This window comes from Myxine glutinosa, chromosome 7 (assembly GCF_964187855.1).
Source record: "Myxine glutinosa chromosome 7, kmMyxGlut1.1, whole genome shotgun sequence".
Taxonomy (NCBI): domain Eukaryota; kingdom Metazoa; phylum Chordata; class Myxini; order Myxiniformes; family Myxinidae; genus Myxine; species Myxine glutinosa.
The window spans coordinates 129900707-129922804 of record NC_136267.1 but is presented as its reverse complement, the minus strand read 5'-3'; the positions used below and the strand labels follow the sequence as shown (position 1 = coordinate 129922804).

General features: G+C 46.8%; 1 protein-coding gene across 1 annotated transcript in view; it reads left to right on the top strand.

The window, feature by feature from the left end:
- The window catches only part of VWDE (von Willebrand factor D and EGF domains), a 184755-nt gene that overhangs the window by 55655 nt on the left and 107002 nt on the right, over positions 1 to 22098 (top strand). The window contains exons 8-9 of the mRNA XM_068121625.2: positions 3324 to 3544; positions 5199 to 5272. Of these exons, the coding sequence (XP_067977726.2) occupies positions 3324 to 3544; positions 5199 to 5272 (295 nt within the window). The remainder of the gene's footprint in view (positions 1 to 3323; positions 3545 to 5198; positions 5273 to 22098) is intronic.

The window sequence follows — 22098 nt, the reverse complement described above, 5'->3', positions numbered from 1 at the left end:
CCATCTCAACCTGTTCCTCTTCACAGCATCAATCACAGGCTCTATTCCCATCATATTTCGCAATTCATCATTTGTCTTCCTCTCTCTCAACGATACTCCGCACATCCACCGAACCATTCGCATTTCCACCCTTTCCAGCCTTCCTTGCTGCTCTACATTCATGACCCATGTCTCGCTCCCATAAATTATAACACTTCTCACACATGCAGCATACACCTTTCCCTTCAGCTTCAACGACACTCCCCTCCTCATCAGCACACCACTCAGTTCCCGAAACTTCTTCCATGCACATCTCACTCTAGCAACCGTTGCCGAGTCTGATCCACATTCTCCATTCAGCATGTCTCCGAGGTAGCAAAATCTTTTCACACCTTCCAGCTTCACGCCGTCTCCAAGATCCATCTCAACATTTCCTCCATCTGCAGCTCCCTCTGTGCACACCTTACATTTGAATGTAGCTGCCACACTCGTTAAAGACCCTCTCAGACCACTACATTTTTGATGAACCCACTCAGCGCACATTGTACATTGAATGGAGTTCACTCCGACACCCTTCCTGCAACACAGCACATGGCCACTTCCCAGTTCTTTCCACCTCACCACATGCTTTACCACTTGCCATCACCTTCGCCTTTCCTATATTCACCTTCAGACCTTTCGTCTCCATACATTCCTTCCACTTGTTCATCTTTTCCTTCAGTCCATCCATACTTTCCGCAATCAACACCAGATCATCTGCATACAACAACTCCCACGGTAAACCCTCCTTTACGTTCTGAGCCAGCACCTACATCACAGCTACAAATAGTTGTGGACTTAGTACCGACCCCTGATGCACTCCCACCTTCACCTCAAACTCACCACTGTTCCCGTCCTTCGTCCTTACAGCTGTGCGCCCTCTTTTGTGCATTGCCATCACTACTCTGATCAACCATTCCTCCACTCCTAACTTCCTCAATGCCCATGTCAATACTTCGCGTGGAACCCTATCGAATGCTTTCTCCAGATCAACAAACCCAAGAAACAACTTCTTCCTCTTCTCCATGTACTTCTCCTGCAACTGCCTCACAATAAAGAGCACGTCTGTGATGCCTCTTCTTGGCATAAATCCAAACTGCATTTCGTCGAACTTCACCTTCTTCCTTATCCTCCTCTCCAACACCCTTTCCAATACCCTCATTCCATGCTCCAATAACTGTATCGCTCGGTACGAGCCACACTCCAGAGGGTCACCTTTCCCCTTGTATAGAGGGACAAGGGTACTCAGTTCCCAATCCACTGGAATGCGGCCTTCTTTCACCGCCAGATTACAGATCTCTGTCATTCTCTTCACACCCCAACTTCCTGCTGCCTTCAACATATCTCCCACAACTCCCGTCGGCCCTCCCGCTTTTCTACTCTTCATTGCTTTTATCGCTTCCTCAACTTCCTTCTCAGTTATCTTCTCTGCCGGTCCTAAAACTGGGTTACTCTCTATGTTGCCATCCCATTCATTCTCTGTATTCAACAGCATTTCCATATATCTTTTCCATCTTCCTTTAATTCCATCTGGGTCCACAACGATTTGTCCCACTTCATCCTTCAAGCAACTCACCCCCATCACATCACACCTCTTTTTCGCTCTCTGCTTTGCAATCCTGAATACCGCTCTCTGGCCCTCTTCCGAATCCAAGTGTTCTCCGAACATTTTCCTACATGCCTCCTGCGCCTTTGCTACCTCTTTCTTTGCAGCCTTCTTTGCTGCCTTATAACTTTCATGCTCTGCTTTTTCTGCTCCCGTACCCTTTGCCTTCTGCCACTCCTTGAACTTCTTCCTCTTCTCGTCCATCCTCTTTCCAACTTCATCATCCACCACCATGTTTCCGAGTGCCTCGGTGGTCCTTTTGTCCATCCACGTACCTCACCAACGGCTCCCAAAAGACTATCTTTCATTGACATCCAACCTCGTTCAAGCTCAACCACATCATCCTCTACCCTACTCAGCCTCTCTTTTAATGCCTCCCTTTCTGTTACCTCTTTCAACCTCCACACCTTCATTCTCGGTGGGTACTTTACCCGCCGAGCTCTCCTCGCACCTTTCACCCTTATGTCGCAGACAACCAAGTGGTGTTGTGAAACAGCCTCCTCCCCCGGTATCACCTTTGTGTCCCGGAGGTGCCCCCTATCTCGCCTACGCACCATCAGGTAGTCAACGGTTGTTGTCGACCCACCTGACGTGTATGTAACAAGCTTATTATCCTCTTTCCGGAACTGAGTGTTACAAATCAACAAATCAGCTCCATCAGCAAACTCCAAAATCCTTTCACCTTCTCCATTTCTCACACCATATCCATAACCCCCATGAACTCCCTCAAAACCGTCCATACTCCTTCCCACATGTCCATTTAGGTCTCCTCCTACCACAACAACTTCCTCATCTTTCACGTTTTCCATCAGCTTCTCTATCGCACACCAGAACTTGTCCTCTTCATCACTCTGACCAACCTGCGGAGCATATCCCGAAATGACGTTCACCAAGAGCTTTCCAATCATCATTTTCACAATCATAAACCTATCACTCACTTTAGTCACACTCACCACACTGTCTACAAACTCCTCAGAAAACAGGACACCAACACCATTCATGCCCTCTGGGCACCGTTGCCACACAACCTTTTATTTCTGTCCCTGCCTACCCTTCACAATTCTCACACCACTTCCCTTCCATCTCGTCTCTTGCACACCACATATGTCCACTCTTCTTCTGACCAATACTTCCACCACTTCTCCTGATCTCCCTGTCATTGTCCCTACATTCCATGTCCCAAACCTCAGAAACCGATCTCCACTTCGGGCTGTACCCTGCCCATATGTCGTTGTAATCGTCATGGTTCTCTTTTTGAGGCAATGTTTTTATGGCCGGATGCCCTTCCTGACGCCAACCCTCTTAGTCGCCTCTTACGACACGCAGGGATACGGTGTACCTATTCTAACCAGAGTACACACCAGGTCTGAATACTTTCTGAATGCACTGTATTTTAGGTGATTGTCCATATACATGTACATATTTTATTTTATTATTTTATTTATGTCACTGAATAAGTGACAATTAAAGACTTGGAAATTTAAAAAACTTCGCAGACATGTAAACTACCACAAGTGAGTTCCACAGGCAGCAATTATAGGACAACTAAAGAGGTTTAAAAGAGAAATCTCCACCCGCTTAATTGTAACTATTCGGTGTTGCGGAAAAATACAAATATGGCCGCCGCCTCGCACATGAGTTTTTTTTTACCAGTATTTACATGCAAAATGCAGTTCAATCTACCCACCCTCACCGACAGACTCATCCAGTATGAAACTACCATACGTCACCTTCTCTTCCTGTTACGTGGAACTGCTCTCTAAATCTTGTGAGGGAATCACATGTTCCCATCGAGCAACTGTACATATCACTGCAATGTCCGGCCTTGCTTCACACAGAAAGACCATAATATATCTCCATCTTATCCCTGAAAGCTCTGTTGATCCATTGTGGAAAGGCTATGAGCCAGAGCCGATTCACGTGAGTACCTTGCATTCATTCATCTTCAACATAGAATTTCCGAAGATTCCTGGTCTGCCCACACCTGACGTTACCATACTGGAAAATATTTATAAAATTGTTTTATATGTGAACACTCTTTATTCTCATGCCACTGGTGTTTGTTTTAATAATAGTCATTAATGAGTGTGAAATCTACAATTAAAACAGGGTGTTTACTTTCATCGATAAATCATCTTGATTATATGTTGGAATAATTGTTTATGACCTTTTTCATTTTTAAGCATCATGTGGTCAATGCCAGATAAACTTCTCATCTACTGTGTGCATGTCCTCACTGGTAAAAAGTCCGTCAAAAATGACAGGTTGGAACACTCTATTCGACAGTGCAGCCTCGTGAGCGTACCAAATTCTGACGCCTCGGCCTAGTGCTTATATCTTCTTTATTTATTAGACATCCTACGGACGTAAATTAACACTTGTTTTACTCTGTGCATGTTGCAGATCACGTGCAGCGGATTTCACCTCCCAGAGCCATGTATTTATTGTTATAAAAAAAACCCTTCTGTACACCACCCTTGAGGCGTGGTTTGCAAGCCACCGTCTACAATTCCAATAGAAGAAGAGACATAATTACTCTTTTATGGAAAATGTTTTTAAAGTTTGTTTCATCCTCAAAAATAGACCATAGTGAACACACATTCGTGTTAAAAGATTGGCCTTTAAACCTACCCTTATGAAGGGGGAGATACATCTGTACAAACACAGAAAGTGACACTGTGTTTTATATGGTAGATTTCTTTTCCTGGAGGTCATATATATGCAGGGTTTTCTAGGAGCATTCTATATCAGGATGCAAAATTAGGAATATAAGCGGGAGGCAAAAAGTTGTCTTCTTATGTAAAGATTTAGACTCTTTTGTTCTTCGCTGCTCCCATATGTGGAACCACCTTCCAGAGGCTACGTTATATCCCACTCTTCCCTCCACTCTTCTCTCCTTGCCTTCAAGCCAGTGGTACACCACCATCTCACGTCACAATACCCCCTCCACAATCTCCCCAATCCTTATCATCCCTTCCTTCAATGTCATGCCATCGCCCATCTTCCCTCCAGGTTTTTCATCCATTTTCCAATCTTTATTGCATTAACCCTTCCCTTCCCAACTCAACCGGATCATTTGTAATTTGCTGTGTTTCCTCCTTCCCTTCTCTCTCTCTCTCTCTCTCTGTCTCTCTCCCTCTCTCTATCTCTGCCCTCTTTTCCTGTCCCTTGTGTATTGTGTCGAAGAGTTGCTCCACTGCGCCATAGTCAATTTCACCTTGCTCTTCCATTAGTCTGGATCTTGTATAGAATAGCCAAAAACACGATTTATATTGCAAAATAATCAGAAAATTCATTCATCGTTGGTAAAAATCTGTGACACAGCAGGACCTGTAAACGATATCCAAAAGGACTGTCATCTGTGCCAAGTTTTACTCGTGTAGGACCATGTGTCTTCCTGGTTGGGAGGAGTGGATCGGGGGATTTTTCACAGTTCCTCATAATTGTGATGTGTGTCCTCCAGCGAGGACAAAAAATTTTTTTCAATATTATTATCACTATTGCTGTATTGTTTATGTAAATATTATTTTAATGATGCATATTGTTCCCTTTTATTTATTTTATCTATTTCCAGATTAGTGTGAAGGATGTTCCCTCAGCAAACTGCTACGCCGTTACAGACCCACACTTTGTTACCTTTGATGGCAGGTGAATCACACTTTCATAATCCAAGACTCATGTTACTGGGTTCATGATGGATTTCATTTTCTGAAATAAAAAAAAAAAAAAAAAAACATTTTGGCTGGAATGCGAGACCAGTTGGTTGATGGTTTAATCAATACAGAAGACATGTTCACACAAAACAAGACCTCCACCTATCAATTCAGAATATCTCAATATCCATCAGCACACGACTCACATATATTTGTTTGATTTACTGTTTTCATTCAGAGAGAAAGAGAGATCAGACATCATTTTTAAAGGGAACATAAACTCGAAATTTCAAAAACTGAGGATTACTATGCATCTTATCATTATTTAATTTCTCACTTCACCTCCTCATATTATAATATGCTCGCAAAAGTACCCGTCGCTTTGCTGATGGATTTCATCGGAAGACAGCATGTTGTACTTCACAAACATTCTGCTCTATTCACTCTATTAATTTGCCTGAGCTCATATTCCATTTGCTTGGAAATCAGCCAACATCACCTTCATCAACCATCTACCATCAGCTCAGCTGTGAAGCTCAGTGCTGGATGCTTTGGTTTTAACCTCCACTTAAAATGAGTGAAATGAAACATTTTGAAAATTTCTAATTATTCTCACTTGGATTTCAACATCACCATGACACATACTATCAAGTTGTTTAAACTTTATTCATATAAGATTGTTTTTTTAATACTGGATACCACCAGATGGCACTATTCAATACACATTTACATAGAGAGAATTGGGGTCTTCCCCCGACCTTGAATCCCATCCATTTATGCTACCCAGCCAAAAACGATACTTTGGGTACCCTGAGGCAACATGTAAAATTTGGTTGGATTTGTTTCAGTAATTCTTTATTTTTTAAAGCATATATAAAGAAACATGAATTGAGCTTTATATTTATATATACATACACTTACATCCAGGGACTGCCGAGCAGGCACATAAGACATCGGCCATTATATAGCTCACAGTGTTGGTGTGAGAAATCTCTGAAGATATCCCAGAGACTCAATAGCTCAGTGGGCTGTCGCCGCGTAAGTGATGAGGTTCCTGGGTTTGAGTCCCAGGTTGAGTCAGAATTTTTTCACACGAGCCCCACGCTGGAATTTACTTCCTGTTTCTTAAATATATACAATGCATTCAGAAAGTATTCAGACCCCTTCACTTTTTTCACATTTTGTTATGTTGCAGCCTCATGCTGAAATCGTTTAAATTCTTTTTTTCCCTCATCAATCTACACTCAATACCCCATAATAACAAAGAGAAAACAGGATTTTATAAAAGTTTTGCAAATTTACTCAAAAGAAAAAACTGAAATATCACATTTACATAAGTATTCAGACCCTTTGCTATTACACTTGAAATTTAGCTCAGGTGCCTCCCATTTCTCTTCATCATCTTTGAGATGTTTCTACACCTTGATTGGAGTCCACCTGTGGTAAATTCAATTGATTGGACATGATTTGGAAAGGCACACACCTGTCTATATAAGGTCTCACATCTGACAATGCATATCAGAGCAAAAACCAAGCCATGAGGTCGAAGGAACTGCCTGCAGAGCTAAGAGACAGGATTGTGTCGAGGCACAGATCTGGGGAAGCCTACAAAAATATTTCTGCTGCATTGAAGCTTCCCAAGAGCACAGTGGCCTCCATAATTCTTAAATGGAAGAAGTTTGGAACAACCCGGACTCTTCATAGAGCTGGCTGCCCGGCCAAACGGAGCAATCGGGGGAGAAGGGCCTTGGTAATAGAGGTGACCAAGAACCCGATGGTCACTCTCGCTGAGCTCTAGAGATCCCGTGTGGAGATGGGAGAAACCTACAGAAGGACAACCATCACTGCAACACTCCACCGATCTGGGCTTTATGGCAGAGTGTCCAGACGGAAGCCTCTCCTCAGTGAAAGACACATGAAAGCCCACAGAATCTTGTTTCTCACAGTTTGAGAGTCCTTTAGGTGCTTTTTTGAAAACTCCAAGCAGGCTTTTTTTTTCAAGGGAAGCAGGAATTTGATTCCTGTTTATAATATATATATATATATATATATATATATATATATATATATATATATATATATATATATATATATATATATATATATATATATATATTGTCGCGTGACTACCCTTGGTGAACACCTTGGGGTAGCACGGATGACCAAACGAGCTGTTACTCCAAGGCGTTCAGTTCAAATGGTGGAGAAAAAGTGTGGGGAAGAAAGAGGGAGGGGGAGAAACCGGAGCTTTACCTGAATGGCTTCCACTCAACGTCTCCACACCTGAAAAAAATAACTCAAACGCAAACGGATTTAAAATGTACAAAAATAACAGATTTATTTAAATAAATGCCAGTACATTGAAAATGCGTGATAAACTAAATTCCTAAACGGGACATCCCCACAAGTAGACTTGAAAACAGACGAAGGATAAAATAACTGGAAATAAATATGCGTCTGTGTGCATTTAACTCAACTTGGCCGGGGTGTCTCGTCAGGGGTCGTCAAAATCGTCTCAGGGCTTCGTGGGAAAATGCGCTCGCTCTTCCGCCCAGCGAGTGGGTGGTAAAAACCAGGCCTCGCTGTGTGTCACGCTCACTCCGGGCCTCGCGCGCGAATGGAACAGGCCGCGCCTGTCCACTCGTCGTTCCTGCTTGGAAACCCGCGGTGCCCAGTCCGTGGCTCTTCCTCCTCATGACCACCAGCAAGATATCGGCGCATGACTGCCTGCGATGACATCCAAAATTAGAGAAGAACCAGAAGGGCGTTGATGCGGAGAGAGATAAAAATGCGATTGTTCAACCAACAAAGTTCAAAACGAGCAGGCGCAAGAGATAATCGGTCAGAGTGAGGAGCCAAGGAGAAGAGAGCAAAATGTCCGCTAGAGCGAGAAGCCATGAAGAAGAGAGGGAAATGTCTGCGAGCGTGTTCTTTTATCACCCAGACTCTGACGTCATCTGGGGTGCTTCGCCAATCAGCGAGTCACTCCCAACCAGTCCTTCCCTGCTCCTACCAGCAAGTCCCATCTTACCCCGGCCTTGTGCCAATCAAAACCCCGACCAATCACTGCCCTTCTGGGCGTGGCCCTCGGCCCGCCCATCCTTTGCGCTTCCAAAGTCAATGTCATCAGCGACGGCGCTCAATGTCCTGGATTCCGGTAGGTTTTTAATTAGGGTGTTTAATGGGCAATTCTGGCTAGTGTCTATGGTGTGGTACCAAAAGGGACATAGGAAATAAATTCCAGAGGTAATGACATACAAGGGATAAATTACCCATAATCCGTAAGCTAATTAACATACCCACTCCTCATAATGGGGATGAAGATACACTTAATCTGAACACACGGTCTACCGGATCCCTATTTATAGTATATCGAGGTGGTCCTTCTTCTTCACGACAGTCGGAGCACACTAATCTATACATTCTACCTGGTTCTTAGGTAATCATTGTCCAGCCCCTACAAACGTAACAATATATATATTGTTATGGATCTCAGAGACGGCACTCCCCTTGGCAAGGGGGGTTTAATCCCCTTGGCCTGTTGAGCCAGCCGTCTCTGGTCCTGGTACTTGTAACGCTCCTTTGCGAGGTGGGATTGATCAGGGTTATTGGTCAAGGTGTTCTCCCGAATACCTTCACCAATCCCTCCACAAAACAGGGAGACAAGTACCGCTCGAAACCACGGACAAGATGGTATTTGCCGAGCGGGTTAGCAGGCCGCGGTTCGAGCCGTTAGCAAAGACTAACCCGATCGTAAAGCGGTTCTGCCAAAGTCGTGCAACAGGTACTCAATCAAGAAATCACTAAAGCGATCAGACGAGAAGGAAACCAAATGGGTAAGAACAGGGATTTATTAATTATGCACACGAAAACCCAAAGGAAGAGCAGGAACGAAGGTAATTTACAGTGAAGAGGAAGAAGCAGATACACAGGGCAATTCTTATACAAGCTTACTTATTCCCACAGGACAACACAAACAGACTCACACGAATAGGGGATTGCAGGCAGGAATTGAATGGAGGGATGAGCAGGTGGGACCACAGGGCTGGAAGGAGGAGGTTCAGGTCCGTGCAGAACGGCAGGGCTGGAGGTGAGCGGCCGCCGACTCCCCGCACTCTGGTTCACACGGCGGGGTTGCTCGTGGCAGCGCGTCAAAGCTGCACGCGACAGGGGCTGTTTGAATCAGCAGGTCTCTCCTTACTCGCCGCACCCCCTTGATGGTTACGGAATCGGAAAAATGCCACAAAATGCCACAAATGAAAATGCGCCTCCCTCCACAGAACTGAACTCGTGCTCCCTCACTCATCTGTGGTGGGGGCTTTGCGCAACGGGTTTTATAACCCCGCCCTTGGAACCCTCGCGAACCTGCTCGATGTTTCTCTCCACGCCCTCTCAAGCCATGCCCACTGATTCCTGGTTGGTCGTAAGGGCTGGCTGACCCCACCTTTGGTGACGAGGTGGGGCCACGCCTGTGCTTCTGGTAGCTCCTCCCCCTTCTTCTCCAAGGCTACCACGTGCGTAATGGCGGCGCACAGGTTAGAAAAGCACTCGCACCCTTTGGAAGGGAAAATGGGCCTACTCTTATTTGATTGATGCAACGCAGATTCAACTATTGGAAACACATGGCCTTACCTGAAACACAGAATAATGAAATAACTACGAAAGGGCCTATGATTTGCTACGTGTTGCAATGTGGACTAACTAAGGTGCGATTATTTCAATTAACAGCCAATTAAGGGGAAATGTACACAGGGGTTATTTATAAGGAAATTTACAACTAAATTTACATGTGAAGGTTCTAAAAACCGCAACAATATATATATATATATATATATATAATTTTTTTTTTAGAAACAGGAATCAAATTCCTGCGAGGGGCTAGGTGTGAAAAACTTCTGACTCAATGCGGGGCTCGAACCACGTACCTCCGTTGATTACGCGTCAACAGCCCACTGCGCTATTGAGCCAGCCGCAATCTCCTCAGAACTTTTCCACACTTAACACTGCGAGCTTTATCATGGCCGATGTCTTACGTGCCTGCTGGGCAGACCCCGAATGTTAGCGTAAGTATCTGCATGCGTATATATTTATATATATATATTGTTGCGGATATGAGGATTGCATTTTTTTGATTGTGTGTATTGTAGTGGTAAATTGTTGTGTAACCTTGGTTGGATATGGCCCCTCCTGCCTCCAGAGTTGTGTAAAGGTAAAAATGGCGTCTCGGTAGTTATTCCATGAAACACCACATTGCAGGACCCGATAAACCCCTTGTTCAGTAGCTTATATCTTATTATGTGTTTTAGAGTAAGGCCTTGTCTTCCATTAGAAGGACACTCCATTGCACCGAATCAATTAAGAATAGCTCCCCTTCAATAATTCCATTTCCCAGCCAAACTCTCCATCTGTGGGTAAAGCAGTTCACAAGCGTGGGGTGCACGCCCTCTCATTTCGCTGCGATAGTGAATATGTGCTCCGTGCTCTGTTTGAACAGGAGGGGCGGGGTCGCCAGGGAGAGGCAAGCCCAGGGCGCGCCACGAAGGGCGGGGCTGTTCAGCCCCATGCCCAAATAAGGAACCAAGCCCGTGGCTCGCCACGAGGGGCGTGCCGTCGGCGCCATGCCCAAATAAGGAGACAAGCCCGTGGGATTACCATACAAGGTCACGAAACAGAGCACGGGGGGGGAGGGCGGTACCAAAACCGAGGAGGACGTGTCAGTCCCACGCTGGAGAGAAGTGAGAGGAAGGGAATACGAGCTGAGCTGCGTGGAGAGGTACACGAAAAAGAAAGGGTCCAAGAGAAAGCAGAGGAACTTTTACGAACGAGTTGCAAAGAGATACGGCAGATGAGTCCAGCCCCGTTTCAACCAGCCGCGTGAAGCCCTGACGGGGCAGCGAGTCACCCTGCCGGCGTGTGCTGTAAAGCCGAATACCAGGAGCTGCCGGCGTGCGCTGTAAAGCGGATTACAAGGAGCTGCCGGCTCCCCGCTTCCCGCCCGGAGTGGACCTGCTCGCGGTGCCCTGTGATCCCACCTGCTCATCTTTTCCAGCCATTCCTGCCTGCAAGTTCCCCATTTGCGTACGTGAGTTTGTTTTGTTCGTGCTGTCCTGGGTAGTAACTAAGTCTGTATAAGCTAGTAATTGTCACTGTGTCACCTGCGTTTTCATGTCCGCTGTAAATACCCGTGACTGCTCTTTTTGCTTATGTGTGTAAATAATAATAAACCCCGTTACTCTTCTGTACGTCTTCTTCTTCTTCCTCTTTGCATTCGTCGTCTTAGTCTTTTCCCGATTGAATAGCGGTGGCGCGATACGGCCAACGTTTGGGTGAATCGGGTTTAGTCGGGGAACAACTGTTCGGTCGCGGAGCCTCCGCTCGGCAAACATAACATCCATATCTGCGTACCGTAACAATTGCTGTCAGGAGTGGGATACGGACCCGAAGCGCGCTTAACGCGCTCAAAATTACAAGCTGCTGGAAATTGTTTTGTTTGTAAAGCAAAACCCGAATTTTGAAATCGCGCCATGGCTGGTCAAGGCGACGGGATGCCGGTGGGAGAGATACAGATAGATAATAAATAATAATATAATAATTCAGTTATTTTGTATAGCGCTTTTCCAGAAGCCCAAAGGCGCTTTGACAGAGTGGCAAACATAATGCATAACAATACATGAAAACAACAATTGCAAAACGACAAGAATCAATAGGGAAATATTTAAAGCAAAAGGAGGGAGAAGAGAAGAGATAGTCAGGGGTTAAATGCTGTGGGTTGAATGTTGAATGCAGTGTTGAACAGGTGGGTCTTTAGTGATGTTTTGAATGTGGTGAGTGAGGAGGAGTCTCTGATGGTGTGAGGTAGTGAGTTCCAGAGGGTGGGAGCAGCGATGGAGAAGGCCCTGTCCCCCCAGGATCTGAATTTGGTCCGGATGGAGGGGGTCAGGAGGTTGGTACCAGCAGAGCGGAGGTTGCGGGTGGGAGTGTGTCTGGAGAGGAGGTCAGCCAGGTAGGATGGGGCCAGGTTATGGAGGGCTTTGTATGTCAAGAGGAGGATTTTGTACTGGATTCTCTGGGGGATGGGGAGCCAGTGAAGCTTGTAAAGGACGGGGGTGATGTGGTCACGGGTCCGGGAATGGGTGAGTAGACGGGCAGCGGAGTTCTGAATGTATTGGAGTTTATTGGTGATTTTTGAGGGTGAACCATAGAGGAGGCTATTGCAGTAGTCCAGACGGGAGGTGATGAAGGTGTGGATGAGGGTTTCTGCAGCCGTGGAGGATAGGGATGAGCGGAGACGGGCAATGTTTTTCAGGTGAAAGAAGGCTGACTTTGTGATCTGTTTAGTGTATTTGTCGAAGGAAAGGGTTTGGTCAAAGATGACGCCAAGATTCCGGATGTGAGGGGAGGTGGATACTGGGATACCGTCGATGTTGAGGGCAAAGTTATGGGTGGATTTTGTGAGCGTTTTTGGGCCAATGATGATTATTTCAGATTTATCACAGTTAAGCTTGAGGAAGTTGATTTGAAGCCAGGATTTTATTTCAGTGATGCAGTTTGTCAGGATAGAGTGGGTGTCGGTGGAGATGGACTTGGTGGAGATGAAAAGCTGGATGTCATCGGCGAAGCAGTGGAATTGGATAGATGGGGTAGAATCGACCCAGGACCTCGGGGAAATGTATGTGGAGGAAAGGGTGGAGGAGAGTGAAGAAGGTGTGGTTGAGGGGGTATCAGGCGCACAAAATGGCGCTCTCGCGCACATGGTTGAGGGGGCCACGGCTGCGGAACCAATGAGCGCGGTCCAAATGCAAGCCTTCATGGCCCAATTCATGGTGGAAATGCAGAAAAAAAACGACAGTATGGAACAAATGGAAAACAGAATGTTGGGGGTAATGAGGGACGAAGCGAGGGCTCAGAGTGAGCAATTGGGGGTAATGAGGGACGAAGCGAGGGCTCAGAGTGAGCAATTGGGGGTAATGAGGGATGAAGCGAGGGGTACCGGTGAGGGATTAGACAAGAAATTTGAGGGATTAGACAAGAAATTTGAGGGGTTAGACAATGGGATAAAAGGGGTGAAACATGGGCTAACGGGGGTGGAAAATAGAATGGCTGCCCAGGAGAATCAGATAGAGGGGGTGAAAAATGGGTTAATGGGGTTAGAAAATAGGATGGAAGACAAATTGCAGGAGATAGGGGAGCAATCCGCCCGAGAAATTAAACAAATGGGAGAGCAGATAGAGGAGGTGAAAATCGGGTTAGAAAGTAAATTGGATGCTCAGAGGGATGAATTGGGACAGATGAGGGTGGCATCTACAAAAGAGATGGAGGAGATGAAAGAGGAGATACGACGAGGTGTAAGTGAGGAGGTCTCGGGGGTACGCGAGGAGGTAAAGCGAGGTGAAAAGCGTATGGAAAAAGAGGTGAGAAATGGGACGGCAAAGTTACAAGGGGGCATAGAGGACCTGACGGAGGAGGTGGAACAGCTGATGGTGGGACAGACGGAGTTAGTGGAGCAGGTTCAAAGGAACACTGCGGTACTAGGAGGGTTAAAGGCGACACAAAAAGAAATTAAAAATGACTTGATAGCGACACAGAGGCAATGTCAGATGGTACGTGAGGGACTGACAATGAGGTTGGACGAGGTGACAGAGGTAATGGAGACGAAGGACCGGCAGGTGAGGACGCACATAGAAACGGTCAAAATAGCCTTAGAGGACGAACTTGAGGAGACGCACCAGGAAATAAAAGAGGTGAAGCAAAAATTAGAGGAAGTGGAAGAAGAGGTGAGTGAAATTAAGAAGGGACGGACAGAAACTAAGAGAGAAATACAGGAGGAGGTGATGGAATATGTACAAGGTCGGTGCTCAACTCATAATGGTGTGCTCACTAACCAAATAAAGAGTTTGCAGGTGGCGAAGGAGGTGCGGAGACGAGGTGCCAAGGTGAGTGGCGATATACGTGGAAATGTATATGATGTGAGGAAAGCTTCAGTCGGCTTGGGGGTTGATTTGGATCCGGGTGTTCGTGAGAGGCCGTTGGTGAAGTGTGCGACAGGTACGGTGTGCGAAGGAGGAGGTGTGCGAGAATGTCCGACTCTGGGGTGTGTGAGGAAAAAGTGCGCGCCAAGGAGTGAGTGTGCTGTCGAGAGTGAATCGGTCGTAGCGCGTGTGCGAGGGAGCACATGGAAGCGCGTAGTGAGGAGTGTTACAGAGGATGTAACAAGAAAGTGTACACCTGTGGTGAGTGTTACGGAGGAAGTAACAGGAGAGTGTGCGCAAGAGGATGCGCGAGAAAGGTGTGTAACGGACGGGTGCATGGGGAAAGAGTGCGCTGTCAAGAGTGGTGGTGAAAGTAGTAAGAGTGACACGGAACATGAGTTGGTTGTGACAGGTGAGAGAGGATGTACACCTGGAATGGAAGGATGCACACCTGGAATGGTAGAGCGTGTGTGGGAATGCACACTTGAGTTGGTAGTGAGGCACGTCGTTGGGTGTGCGAGTGAGAGCACACCTGTGGTTGTCACAGAGGAGGTGACCGAGGAGGGGGCGTGAAGAGGTGTGTTGGTGAGGTGTGCGAACGACGAATGTGTGCCAAGGTGTTCGGTGGTCAGGTGTGTGACCAAGTCTGTAAGCGGAATGAGTGTACCTGGGTGTGGAAGAGAAGGTGCAATGACGAGGAGCATGGGAACAGCTGGATGTATGAGCAAGGAACGGGCTGCGGGGTGTAAGCATGCAGGTGAGGCATCGACGGTAACCGGGTTAGCGGTTAGAACGACATTTAGCCAAATCGGGCCCTCGGTGCGCGTCGGGCAGCTTCGCGTGCCGCGAGGACCAGCGGGGATCCGAACCACGGCGGGTTCGAAAGGACCGCCGTACGTGATCCACGCTGGGCCGCGCTTGGAATGGCCGCGTCCGTGCTCCGCTAGGCGGAACGGGCAGCCCAATAGGGCGACCCCTTTTTGTTGAGGCATTCCGGCAGGTCGAGATCGGGCAATTGGATGGCTCCGTGCCGAGGTGGTGCATGGGATCTCGGCCCGGGTAAGCGTCCTTCCCTGCACCGAGTGCCGGACGCATCCAGCCGCCGGCACCAAACAACCCGCATTCATTGCTCGGCTTTACGAAGCCGAGCTCTGGAAGTGAATTGGCGCACCGAGAGGCACTAGTAAGTAGACTGTAATGATGAGGATAGTGGTCTGGACCCGAAATTAGAAAAACAAAATTTGATGATTGGCAAAGGATTGGCAGAGTGATGATTGGCAGAGGATTGGTAGAGTGATTGGCAAATTTTTGATTTGTGGAAATTGGACGAGCAAAATTTATAGTGAGAGATGCCCCATGTGATGGGATGGCCAATCCACCATCCCTCACAGAGGGGGGCAAAGGAGCACCAGTTTATGGGGTTGATGGCAGTGAAAACTAGCCCGGGAGGGTTAGGATATATCGTGTGTAGGGATCTAGAGAAATGACCTTAGGTAACGTTAAGGTTAGTTAGTGACTGACACCTGTAGTGGGGACGCAGGTAGTTTAGAGTGGATGATAATGATGTGGGAGCGCAATAGTTTAAAGGGGCGACTGGGAAGCGCAAGTTCCAGAGGGGAGTAGTTAGATGAGATGATGCCGTGTGAGTGTTAGAGGTGTATAGAAGTGTATTGTGAAAAGTGTGTAAGGAACAGGTGTGATTGCACAGGTGTGCAACTGGACAGGTGTGTGGAGCAGTGTATGGATGAGAGTGATGGTGATGTGTATTGTGCCGACCAAATGGTCCAGGAAGGAAGGAGGGTGCAGGTGGCACCAGGTGTGAGTGCACAGGTGTGCACCAACAGGTGTATGGAGAATGGTTGTGTGGAATAAATGGTAGTGTGGAATATCTGGAGTATTGGAATGGATGGTCGTGGAGTGAGTATGGTGGAAACAATGGAGTGGAGTGGATGGTGCGAAGGTGTGAATGGGGGAAGAGTGGACCCCCATCAGGGATACCCGGGGCGGGTAGTGTAAGTGTTAGGTAGAGGGTATAGGTAAATTGTGGTTGGATATTGGCATCTGTGGTACGGGTGGAAGAATGATGTTTGGATGGGTGCATTAGTGTTGTGGAAATGGCTGGGCGTGTAGCCTGTTAGTGTGTGTAGTTGGTTTGGGCACTCCACCACTGTGAGGATGTCGGCCAGGTGGGCTCTGGGAGCCGGTAGAGTTGTTGTGGATGGGGCCCGAGGATCCGGAGGACGGACCCGGGTAGCCCAGTGCCAGAGGGCACCGAGGGGTGACAGAGCCAGGAGGGGCCTTCCCCAATTAGATAGGTTAGGGTGAGGAGCTAGGTAAGCTCGGGTGGCAACTACAGTGGTGGAGGTGTGCAGGTGGGTAGACCTGCTGGGAGAGCTACACGACCCAGCCCCAAAATTGTGCAAGGGCACCGGGAGATGAATCGGGGGAGTGAGACCCAAAATTGAGAAGCACCACAGTTTGGTCAATGGGAATTGGTTTTTAGATCCCATAGTGTAAGTTGGCCAATGGATTGGCAGGGAGAGACCCCGGGTAGTGTAAAGTGTGTTAAAGTCATTTAGAAAGTAGTTAGGATGAAGTCTCCTCGCACCATCTGCATCCACTCACCTGAGATGACGTACCTCCACACCATGCCATGTTTTGATTATTTTTTATGTGCAAATGTTTTGGATTGTGAGACGCATCATGACGTGGGTGTGACATTGTGCTTGATGTTCCATCTCTTCCTCCTTATGAGGGTTGATGATGAATTGGGTGATGGCAAATTTTGGCTAGAGGGATTGTGGTGACGAATTTGGTATTGAAGAAATATGGGGAAGACGTGACAGTAGCGACGAATTTGTAAATGTGTAGATTTTGTACATATGGGGTAAGGGCAAGGGTAGTGTAGGTGACAGGGGGGTGACGTACGGTAGGGACGAGGTTTCTCACTTCGCCCTCCGTACGCATTTCACCTTGCATTGCCTTATTGATGTGTACCCTTGTGACCTTACCCCTCGCTCATCTGTCTTGTCCCCCTTTTGTCTCCCACATGACCTGTGCGCCATTGGGCGCCGAGGGGAGCGTGCGTGAGTCGGCCATTGTGCGCCCGGAACTCCCAGAACCAGCTGTCTGCATCGATGCACCACATTATGGACCACATGTCTGTGGCCGAGCACCACTGATGGACCCCATGGGTTGGGGCATGGCCCCTCTGCTGGAACCGGCCATGAGGGCCCGAAATCTTTCTGGCGGACCTTGGCCACAGGGCACCGATGCCCCACAGGTGAACCACACGTAGTCGGCCCCTGTGGGCCATAAATAAATACAAACGGACACGTTAGGTGCATTTTATTACAAATAGGCCGCCAGCAAAGGAAAAGACAACATCTGGAAGAACAAATAATAATAGCCAGCAGAGGGAGCCGAAGAGCAAGAGACCACCTGCAGGGTTAGGGGTTGTCGATTTATTTTTATTCATTGAACAATGGTGACTGCACCGATTGGTGCTTGAGGGTGCTTTGGTGCATTTTTTGGGTGCTTTCATGGTGCATTGATGCAGAGCAGACTGTCTCCCCCCCAGAAAGAACGATCACAGGTCCTGGGTTAGTTTTGTAAATAAAAGTAGCGTCGATTGTAAATAATGCTCCCCACCGTCAGTGTGTAGTTTGAAGACCATTCTGCAATTCGGTTAACTGTGGGCATGAGTCTGTTAGGCAGGGTGCAATGGAGCAGCGGGACACATGTATTTATGTTTTAAAACTGTCGCACTCAGGGTCAGGTTAAAAATAGAGGGAACTACACCTACGTGTCACACTAAATAAAAGTTGTAGGCCCGGGCCGTGCCTAAGAGGAGGAGGGTGCAGTGTTGCGGATATGAGGATTGCATTTTTTTGATTGTGTGTATTGTAGTGGTAAATTGTTGTGTAACCTTGATTGGATATGGCCCCTCCTGCCTCCAGAGTTGTGTAAAGGTAAAAAGGGCGTCTCGGTAGTTATTCCATGAAACACCACATTGCAGGACCCGATAAAACCCTTGTTCAGTAGCTTATATCTTATTATGTGTTTTAGAGTAAGGCCTTGTCTTCCATTAGAAGGACACTCCATTGCACCGAATCAATTAAGAATAGCTCCCCTTCAATAATTCCATTTCCCAGCCAAACTCTCCATCTGTGGGTAAAGCAGTTCGCAAGCGTGGGGTGCACGCCCTCTCATTTCGCTGCGATAGTGAATATGTGCTCCGTGCTCTGTTTGAACAGGAGGGGCGGGGTCGCCAGGGAGAGGCAAGCCCAGGGCGTGCCACGAAGGGCGGGGCTGTTCAGCCCCATGCCCAAATAAGGAACCAAGCCCGTGGCTCGCCACGAGGGGCGTGCCGTCGGCGCCATGCCCAAATAAGGAGACAAGCCCGTGGGATTACCATACAAGGTCATGAAACAGAGCACGGGGGGGGGGGGGGGGAGGGCGGTACCAAAACCGAGGAGGGCATGTCAGTCCCGCGCTGGAGAGAAGTGAGAGGAAGGGAATACGAGCTGAGCTGCGTGGAGAGGTACACGAAAAAGAAAGGGTCCAAGAGAAAGCAGAGGAACTTTTACGAACGAGTTGCAAAGAGATACGGCAGATGAGTCCAGCCCCGTTTCAACCAGCCGCGTGAAGCCCTGACGGGGCAGCGAGTGACCCTGCCGGCGTGCGCTGTAAAGCCGAATACCAGGAGCTGCCGGCGTGCGCTGTAAAGCGGATTACAAGGAGCTGCCGGCTCCCCGCTTCCCGCCCGGAGTGGACCTGCTCGCGGTGCCCTGTGATCCCACCTGCTCATCCTTTCCAGCCATTCCTGCCTGCAAGTTCCCCATTTGCGTACGTGAGTTTGTTTTGTTCGTGCTGTCCTGGGTAGTAACTAAGTCTGTATAAGCTAGTAATTGTCACTGTGTCACCTGCGTTTTCATGTCCGCTGTAAATACCCGTGACTGCTCTTTTTGCTTATGTGTGTAAATAATAATAAACCCCGTTACTCTTCTGTACGTCTTCTTCTTCTTCCTCTTTGCAGTCGTCGTCTTAGTCTTTTCCCGATTGAATAGCGGTGGCGCGATACGGCCAACGTTTGGGTGAATCGGGTTTAGTCGGGGAACAACTGTTCGGTCGCGGAGCCTCCGCTCGGCAAACATAACATCCATATCCGTGTACCGTAACAATATATATATATATATATATATATACATATATATATATATATATATATATATATATATATATATACACACACTACTGGTCAAAAGTTTTTTAACACCTCAATTTTTCAAGTTTTATTGAAATTTACGCAGTTTAATGTCTCAATGTACTCTGAAATTAAGCATAGAACAAATAAACAATTCGAGATAAAAAAGAAATCATAGAATCATTTTGTTTAACAAAATTTAATTTAAATTTTTGACTCAGCAAAGTAGCCACCTTTTGCAGATACAACTGCCGAACACACTCTGTGGCATTCTTTCGACAATGGAAATGAAACATTGTTTGGGAAGTTCTTCCCAACACTGTTTCAGAAGTTGACACAAATGTGTTGCACTTGTAGGTTGCTTTGCTTTCACCCTTCTGTCCAGTTCATCCCAAACCAGCTCGATGGGGTTTAACTCTGGAGACTGTGCTGGCCATTCCATGATTTGAAGCCTACTGTCTTGTTCTTTTCCTCGAAGGTAGTTTTGACATCGCCTGGAGGTGTGTTTAGGGTCATTATCTTGCTGTAGGATGAACTTCTGAATAACTAGGCATATATCAGAGGGTATTGCATTGCGCTGCAAACTGCTGTGGTAGCCCTTTTGGTTCAGGGTGCCAGTCACTCTGTACAAGTCGCCGACTCTGGATCCAGCAAAAGAGCCCCAGACCATCACGCTTCCTCCTCCATGTTTGACAGTTGTTGTCACACACTGAGGAACCATCTTTTCGCCGACTCGACGGCATACAAAAACCCTCCGTGATGAACCAAAGATTTCAAATTTTGATTCATCGGTCCATAAGACCTTGTTCCACTCTTCAGTAGTCCACCGGCGGTGCTTCATGGCCCAGGCAAGCCTCTTTTTCTTATTTTGCCATCTCTGCAATGGCTTTCTTACTGCCACTCGACTTGTCAAACCTGCAGCTCGAAGTCTTCTCTTCACAATTGAAACTGAGACTTGCTTATTTCGACCAGTGTTAAGCTGTGCTTGAAGCTGTTGTCCTGTGAGCCGCCAATCACGCAAGCTGTTGACTCTCAGAAACTTGTCCTCTGATTCTCTTTTGGCTTTGGGTCTGCCAGACCTGTTCCTGTCAGAGGTTCCTCCGGTTTACAAGTGCCTTTTGATGGTGTAGGAAACTGTACTCACTGACACCTTGGCTTTCTTTGCAATTTCTCTGAAGGAAAGACCTACCCTTTTAAGGGTTATAATGGTCTGTCTGTCTTCCTTTGTTAATTGCCTTTTTCTCGCCATTATGACAGCAATATACTACTTCCTGCAGTGCAATATTGTCCAAATAATGCTTCAGAGGGTGTAATAACAGGCTGTTCCAATACTGCTTTTATACAGACAGGGGGTTTGTAATCAAGTAATCCGCAGAGGTTGGGACACCTGTAGGAATTGTTTGCATCAACTTTCAAGGCTTAATTTGCTTACATTGCTGCAGAGCAGTTGTAAGTTGTTAACCCATTACTTGTTCCCTGAAGAAGGCCTTTTTTTTGCAATATAACTGTGCAATTTACATTATTTTCCCGCTTTTGCTAACCGAAACTTTTTTTTAACCCCGAGCAGTTTACTGCTTACCTTTGCACCATTTCAGGATATTCACTGGACTTGAATTGCTTAAATTTCAATAAAAACTGGAAAAATTGAGGTGTTCTAAAACTTTTGACCGGACGTGTATATACAGTCACATGAAAAAGTAAGAACACCCCATGTAAAGTTTTGACTTTTTCAACATATTTCAACATACAGCTATTTGATCTTCATTTCAACAATATTGATCGATAAAGGTGATATAATATAACAAATATCATGAAACATTTACATTTTGTAGTCCATTGTATAATTTAAATAAACATAAATGCAAATTTTGCATGTGGAAAAAGTAAGTACACCCCGACATTTATCACTACTTCAAACACCTAAAATTAGAATCAGGTGCACCAGCTCAGGTGCAAATGATTAGAACATCGTTAGAGAGGATCTTGGAGGAACCTGCCTTATTTAAACCTCAGACATTTCGTTTGGTTTGCTCTTTGTTGTTGAAATGGGCGGCGTCACCATGCCTACATCAAAAGAGCTCTCCGAGGCCTTCAGAAAGAAGGTTATAGATGCCTACGAGTCTGGGAAGGGATTTTAAAAGATCTCCAAACAGTTTGAAATCAATCATTCGACTGTCCGGAAGATCATCTACAAGTGGAGAAGATTCCAAACAACTGCCAACTTGTTCAGGCCAGGCCGCCCCAGCAAGTTCAGCCCGAGAGCAGACCGCAAGATGCTGAAAGAAGTCTCTAAGAACCCCCAGAATGTCATCACGGGACCTACAGGTAGCTCTTGCCACTGTTGATGTCAAAGTGCACGAGTCTACCATTACAAAGAGGCTGCACAAATTTGATCTACATGGGAGGTGTGCCAGGAGGAAACCTTTGCTGTCCAGAAAGAACATCTGCGCAAGACTAAAGTTTGCCAGTGAACACCTAGGCAAAGACCAGCACTTCTGGAACAATGTGCTCTGGACAGATGAGTCAAAGGTAGAGCTATTTGGCCACAGTACCAGAAGACATGTTTGGCGAAAACCAAAGACAGCATTTGACCACGAGAACCTGATACCAACTGTAAAGCATGGAGGTGGAAATATTATGGTTTGG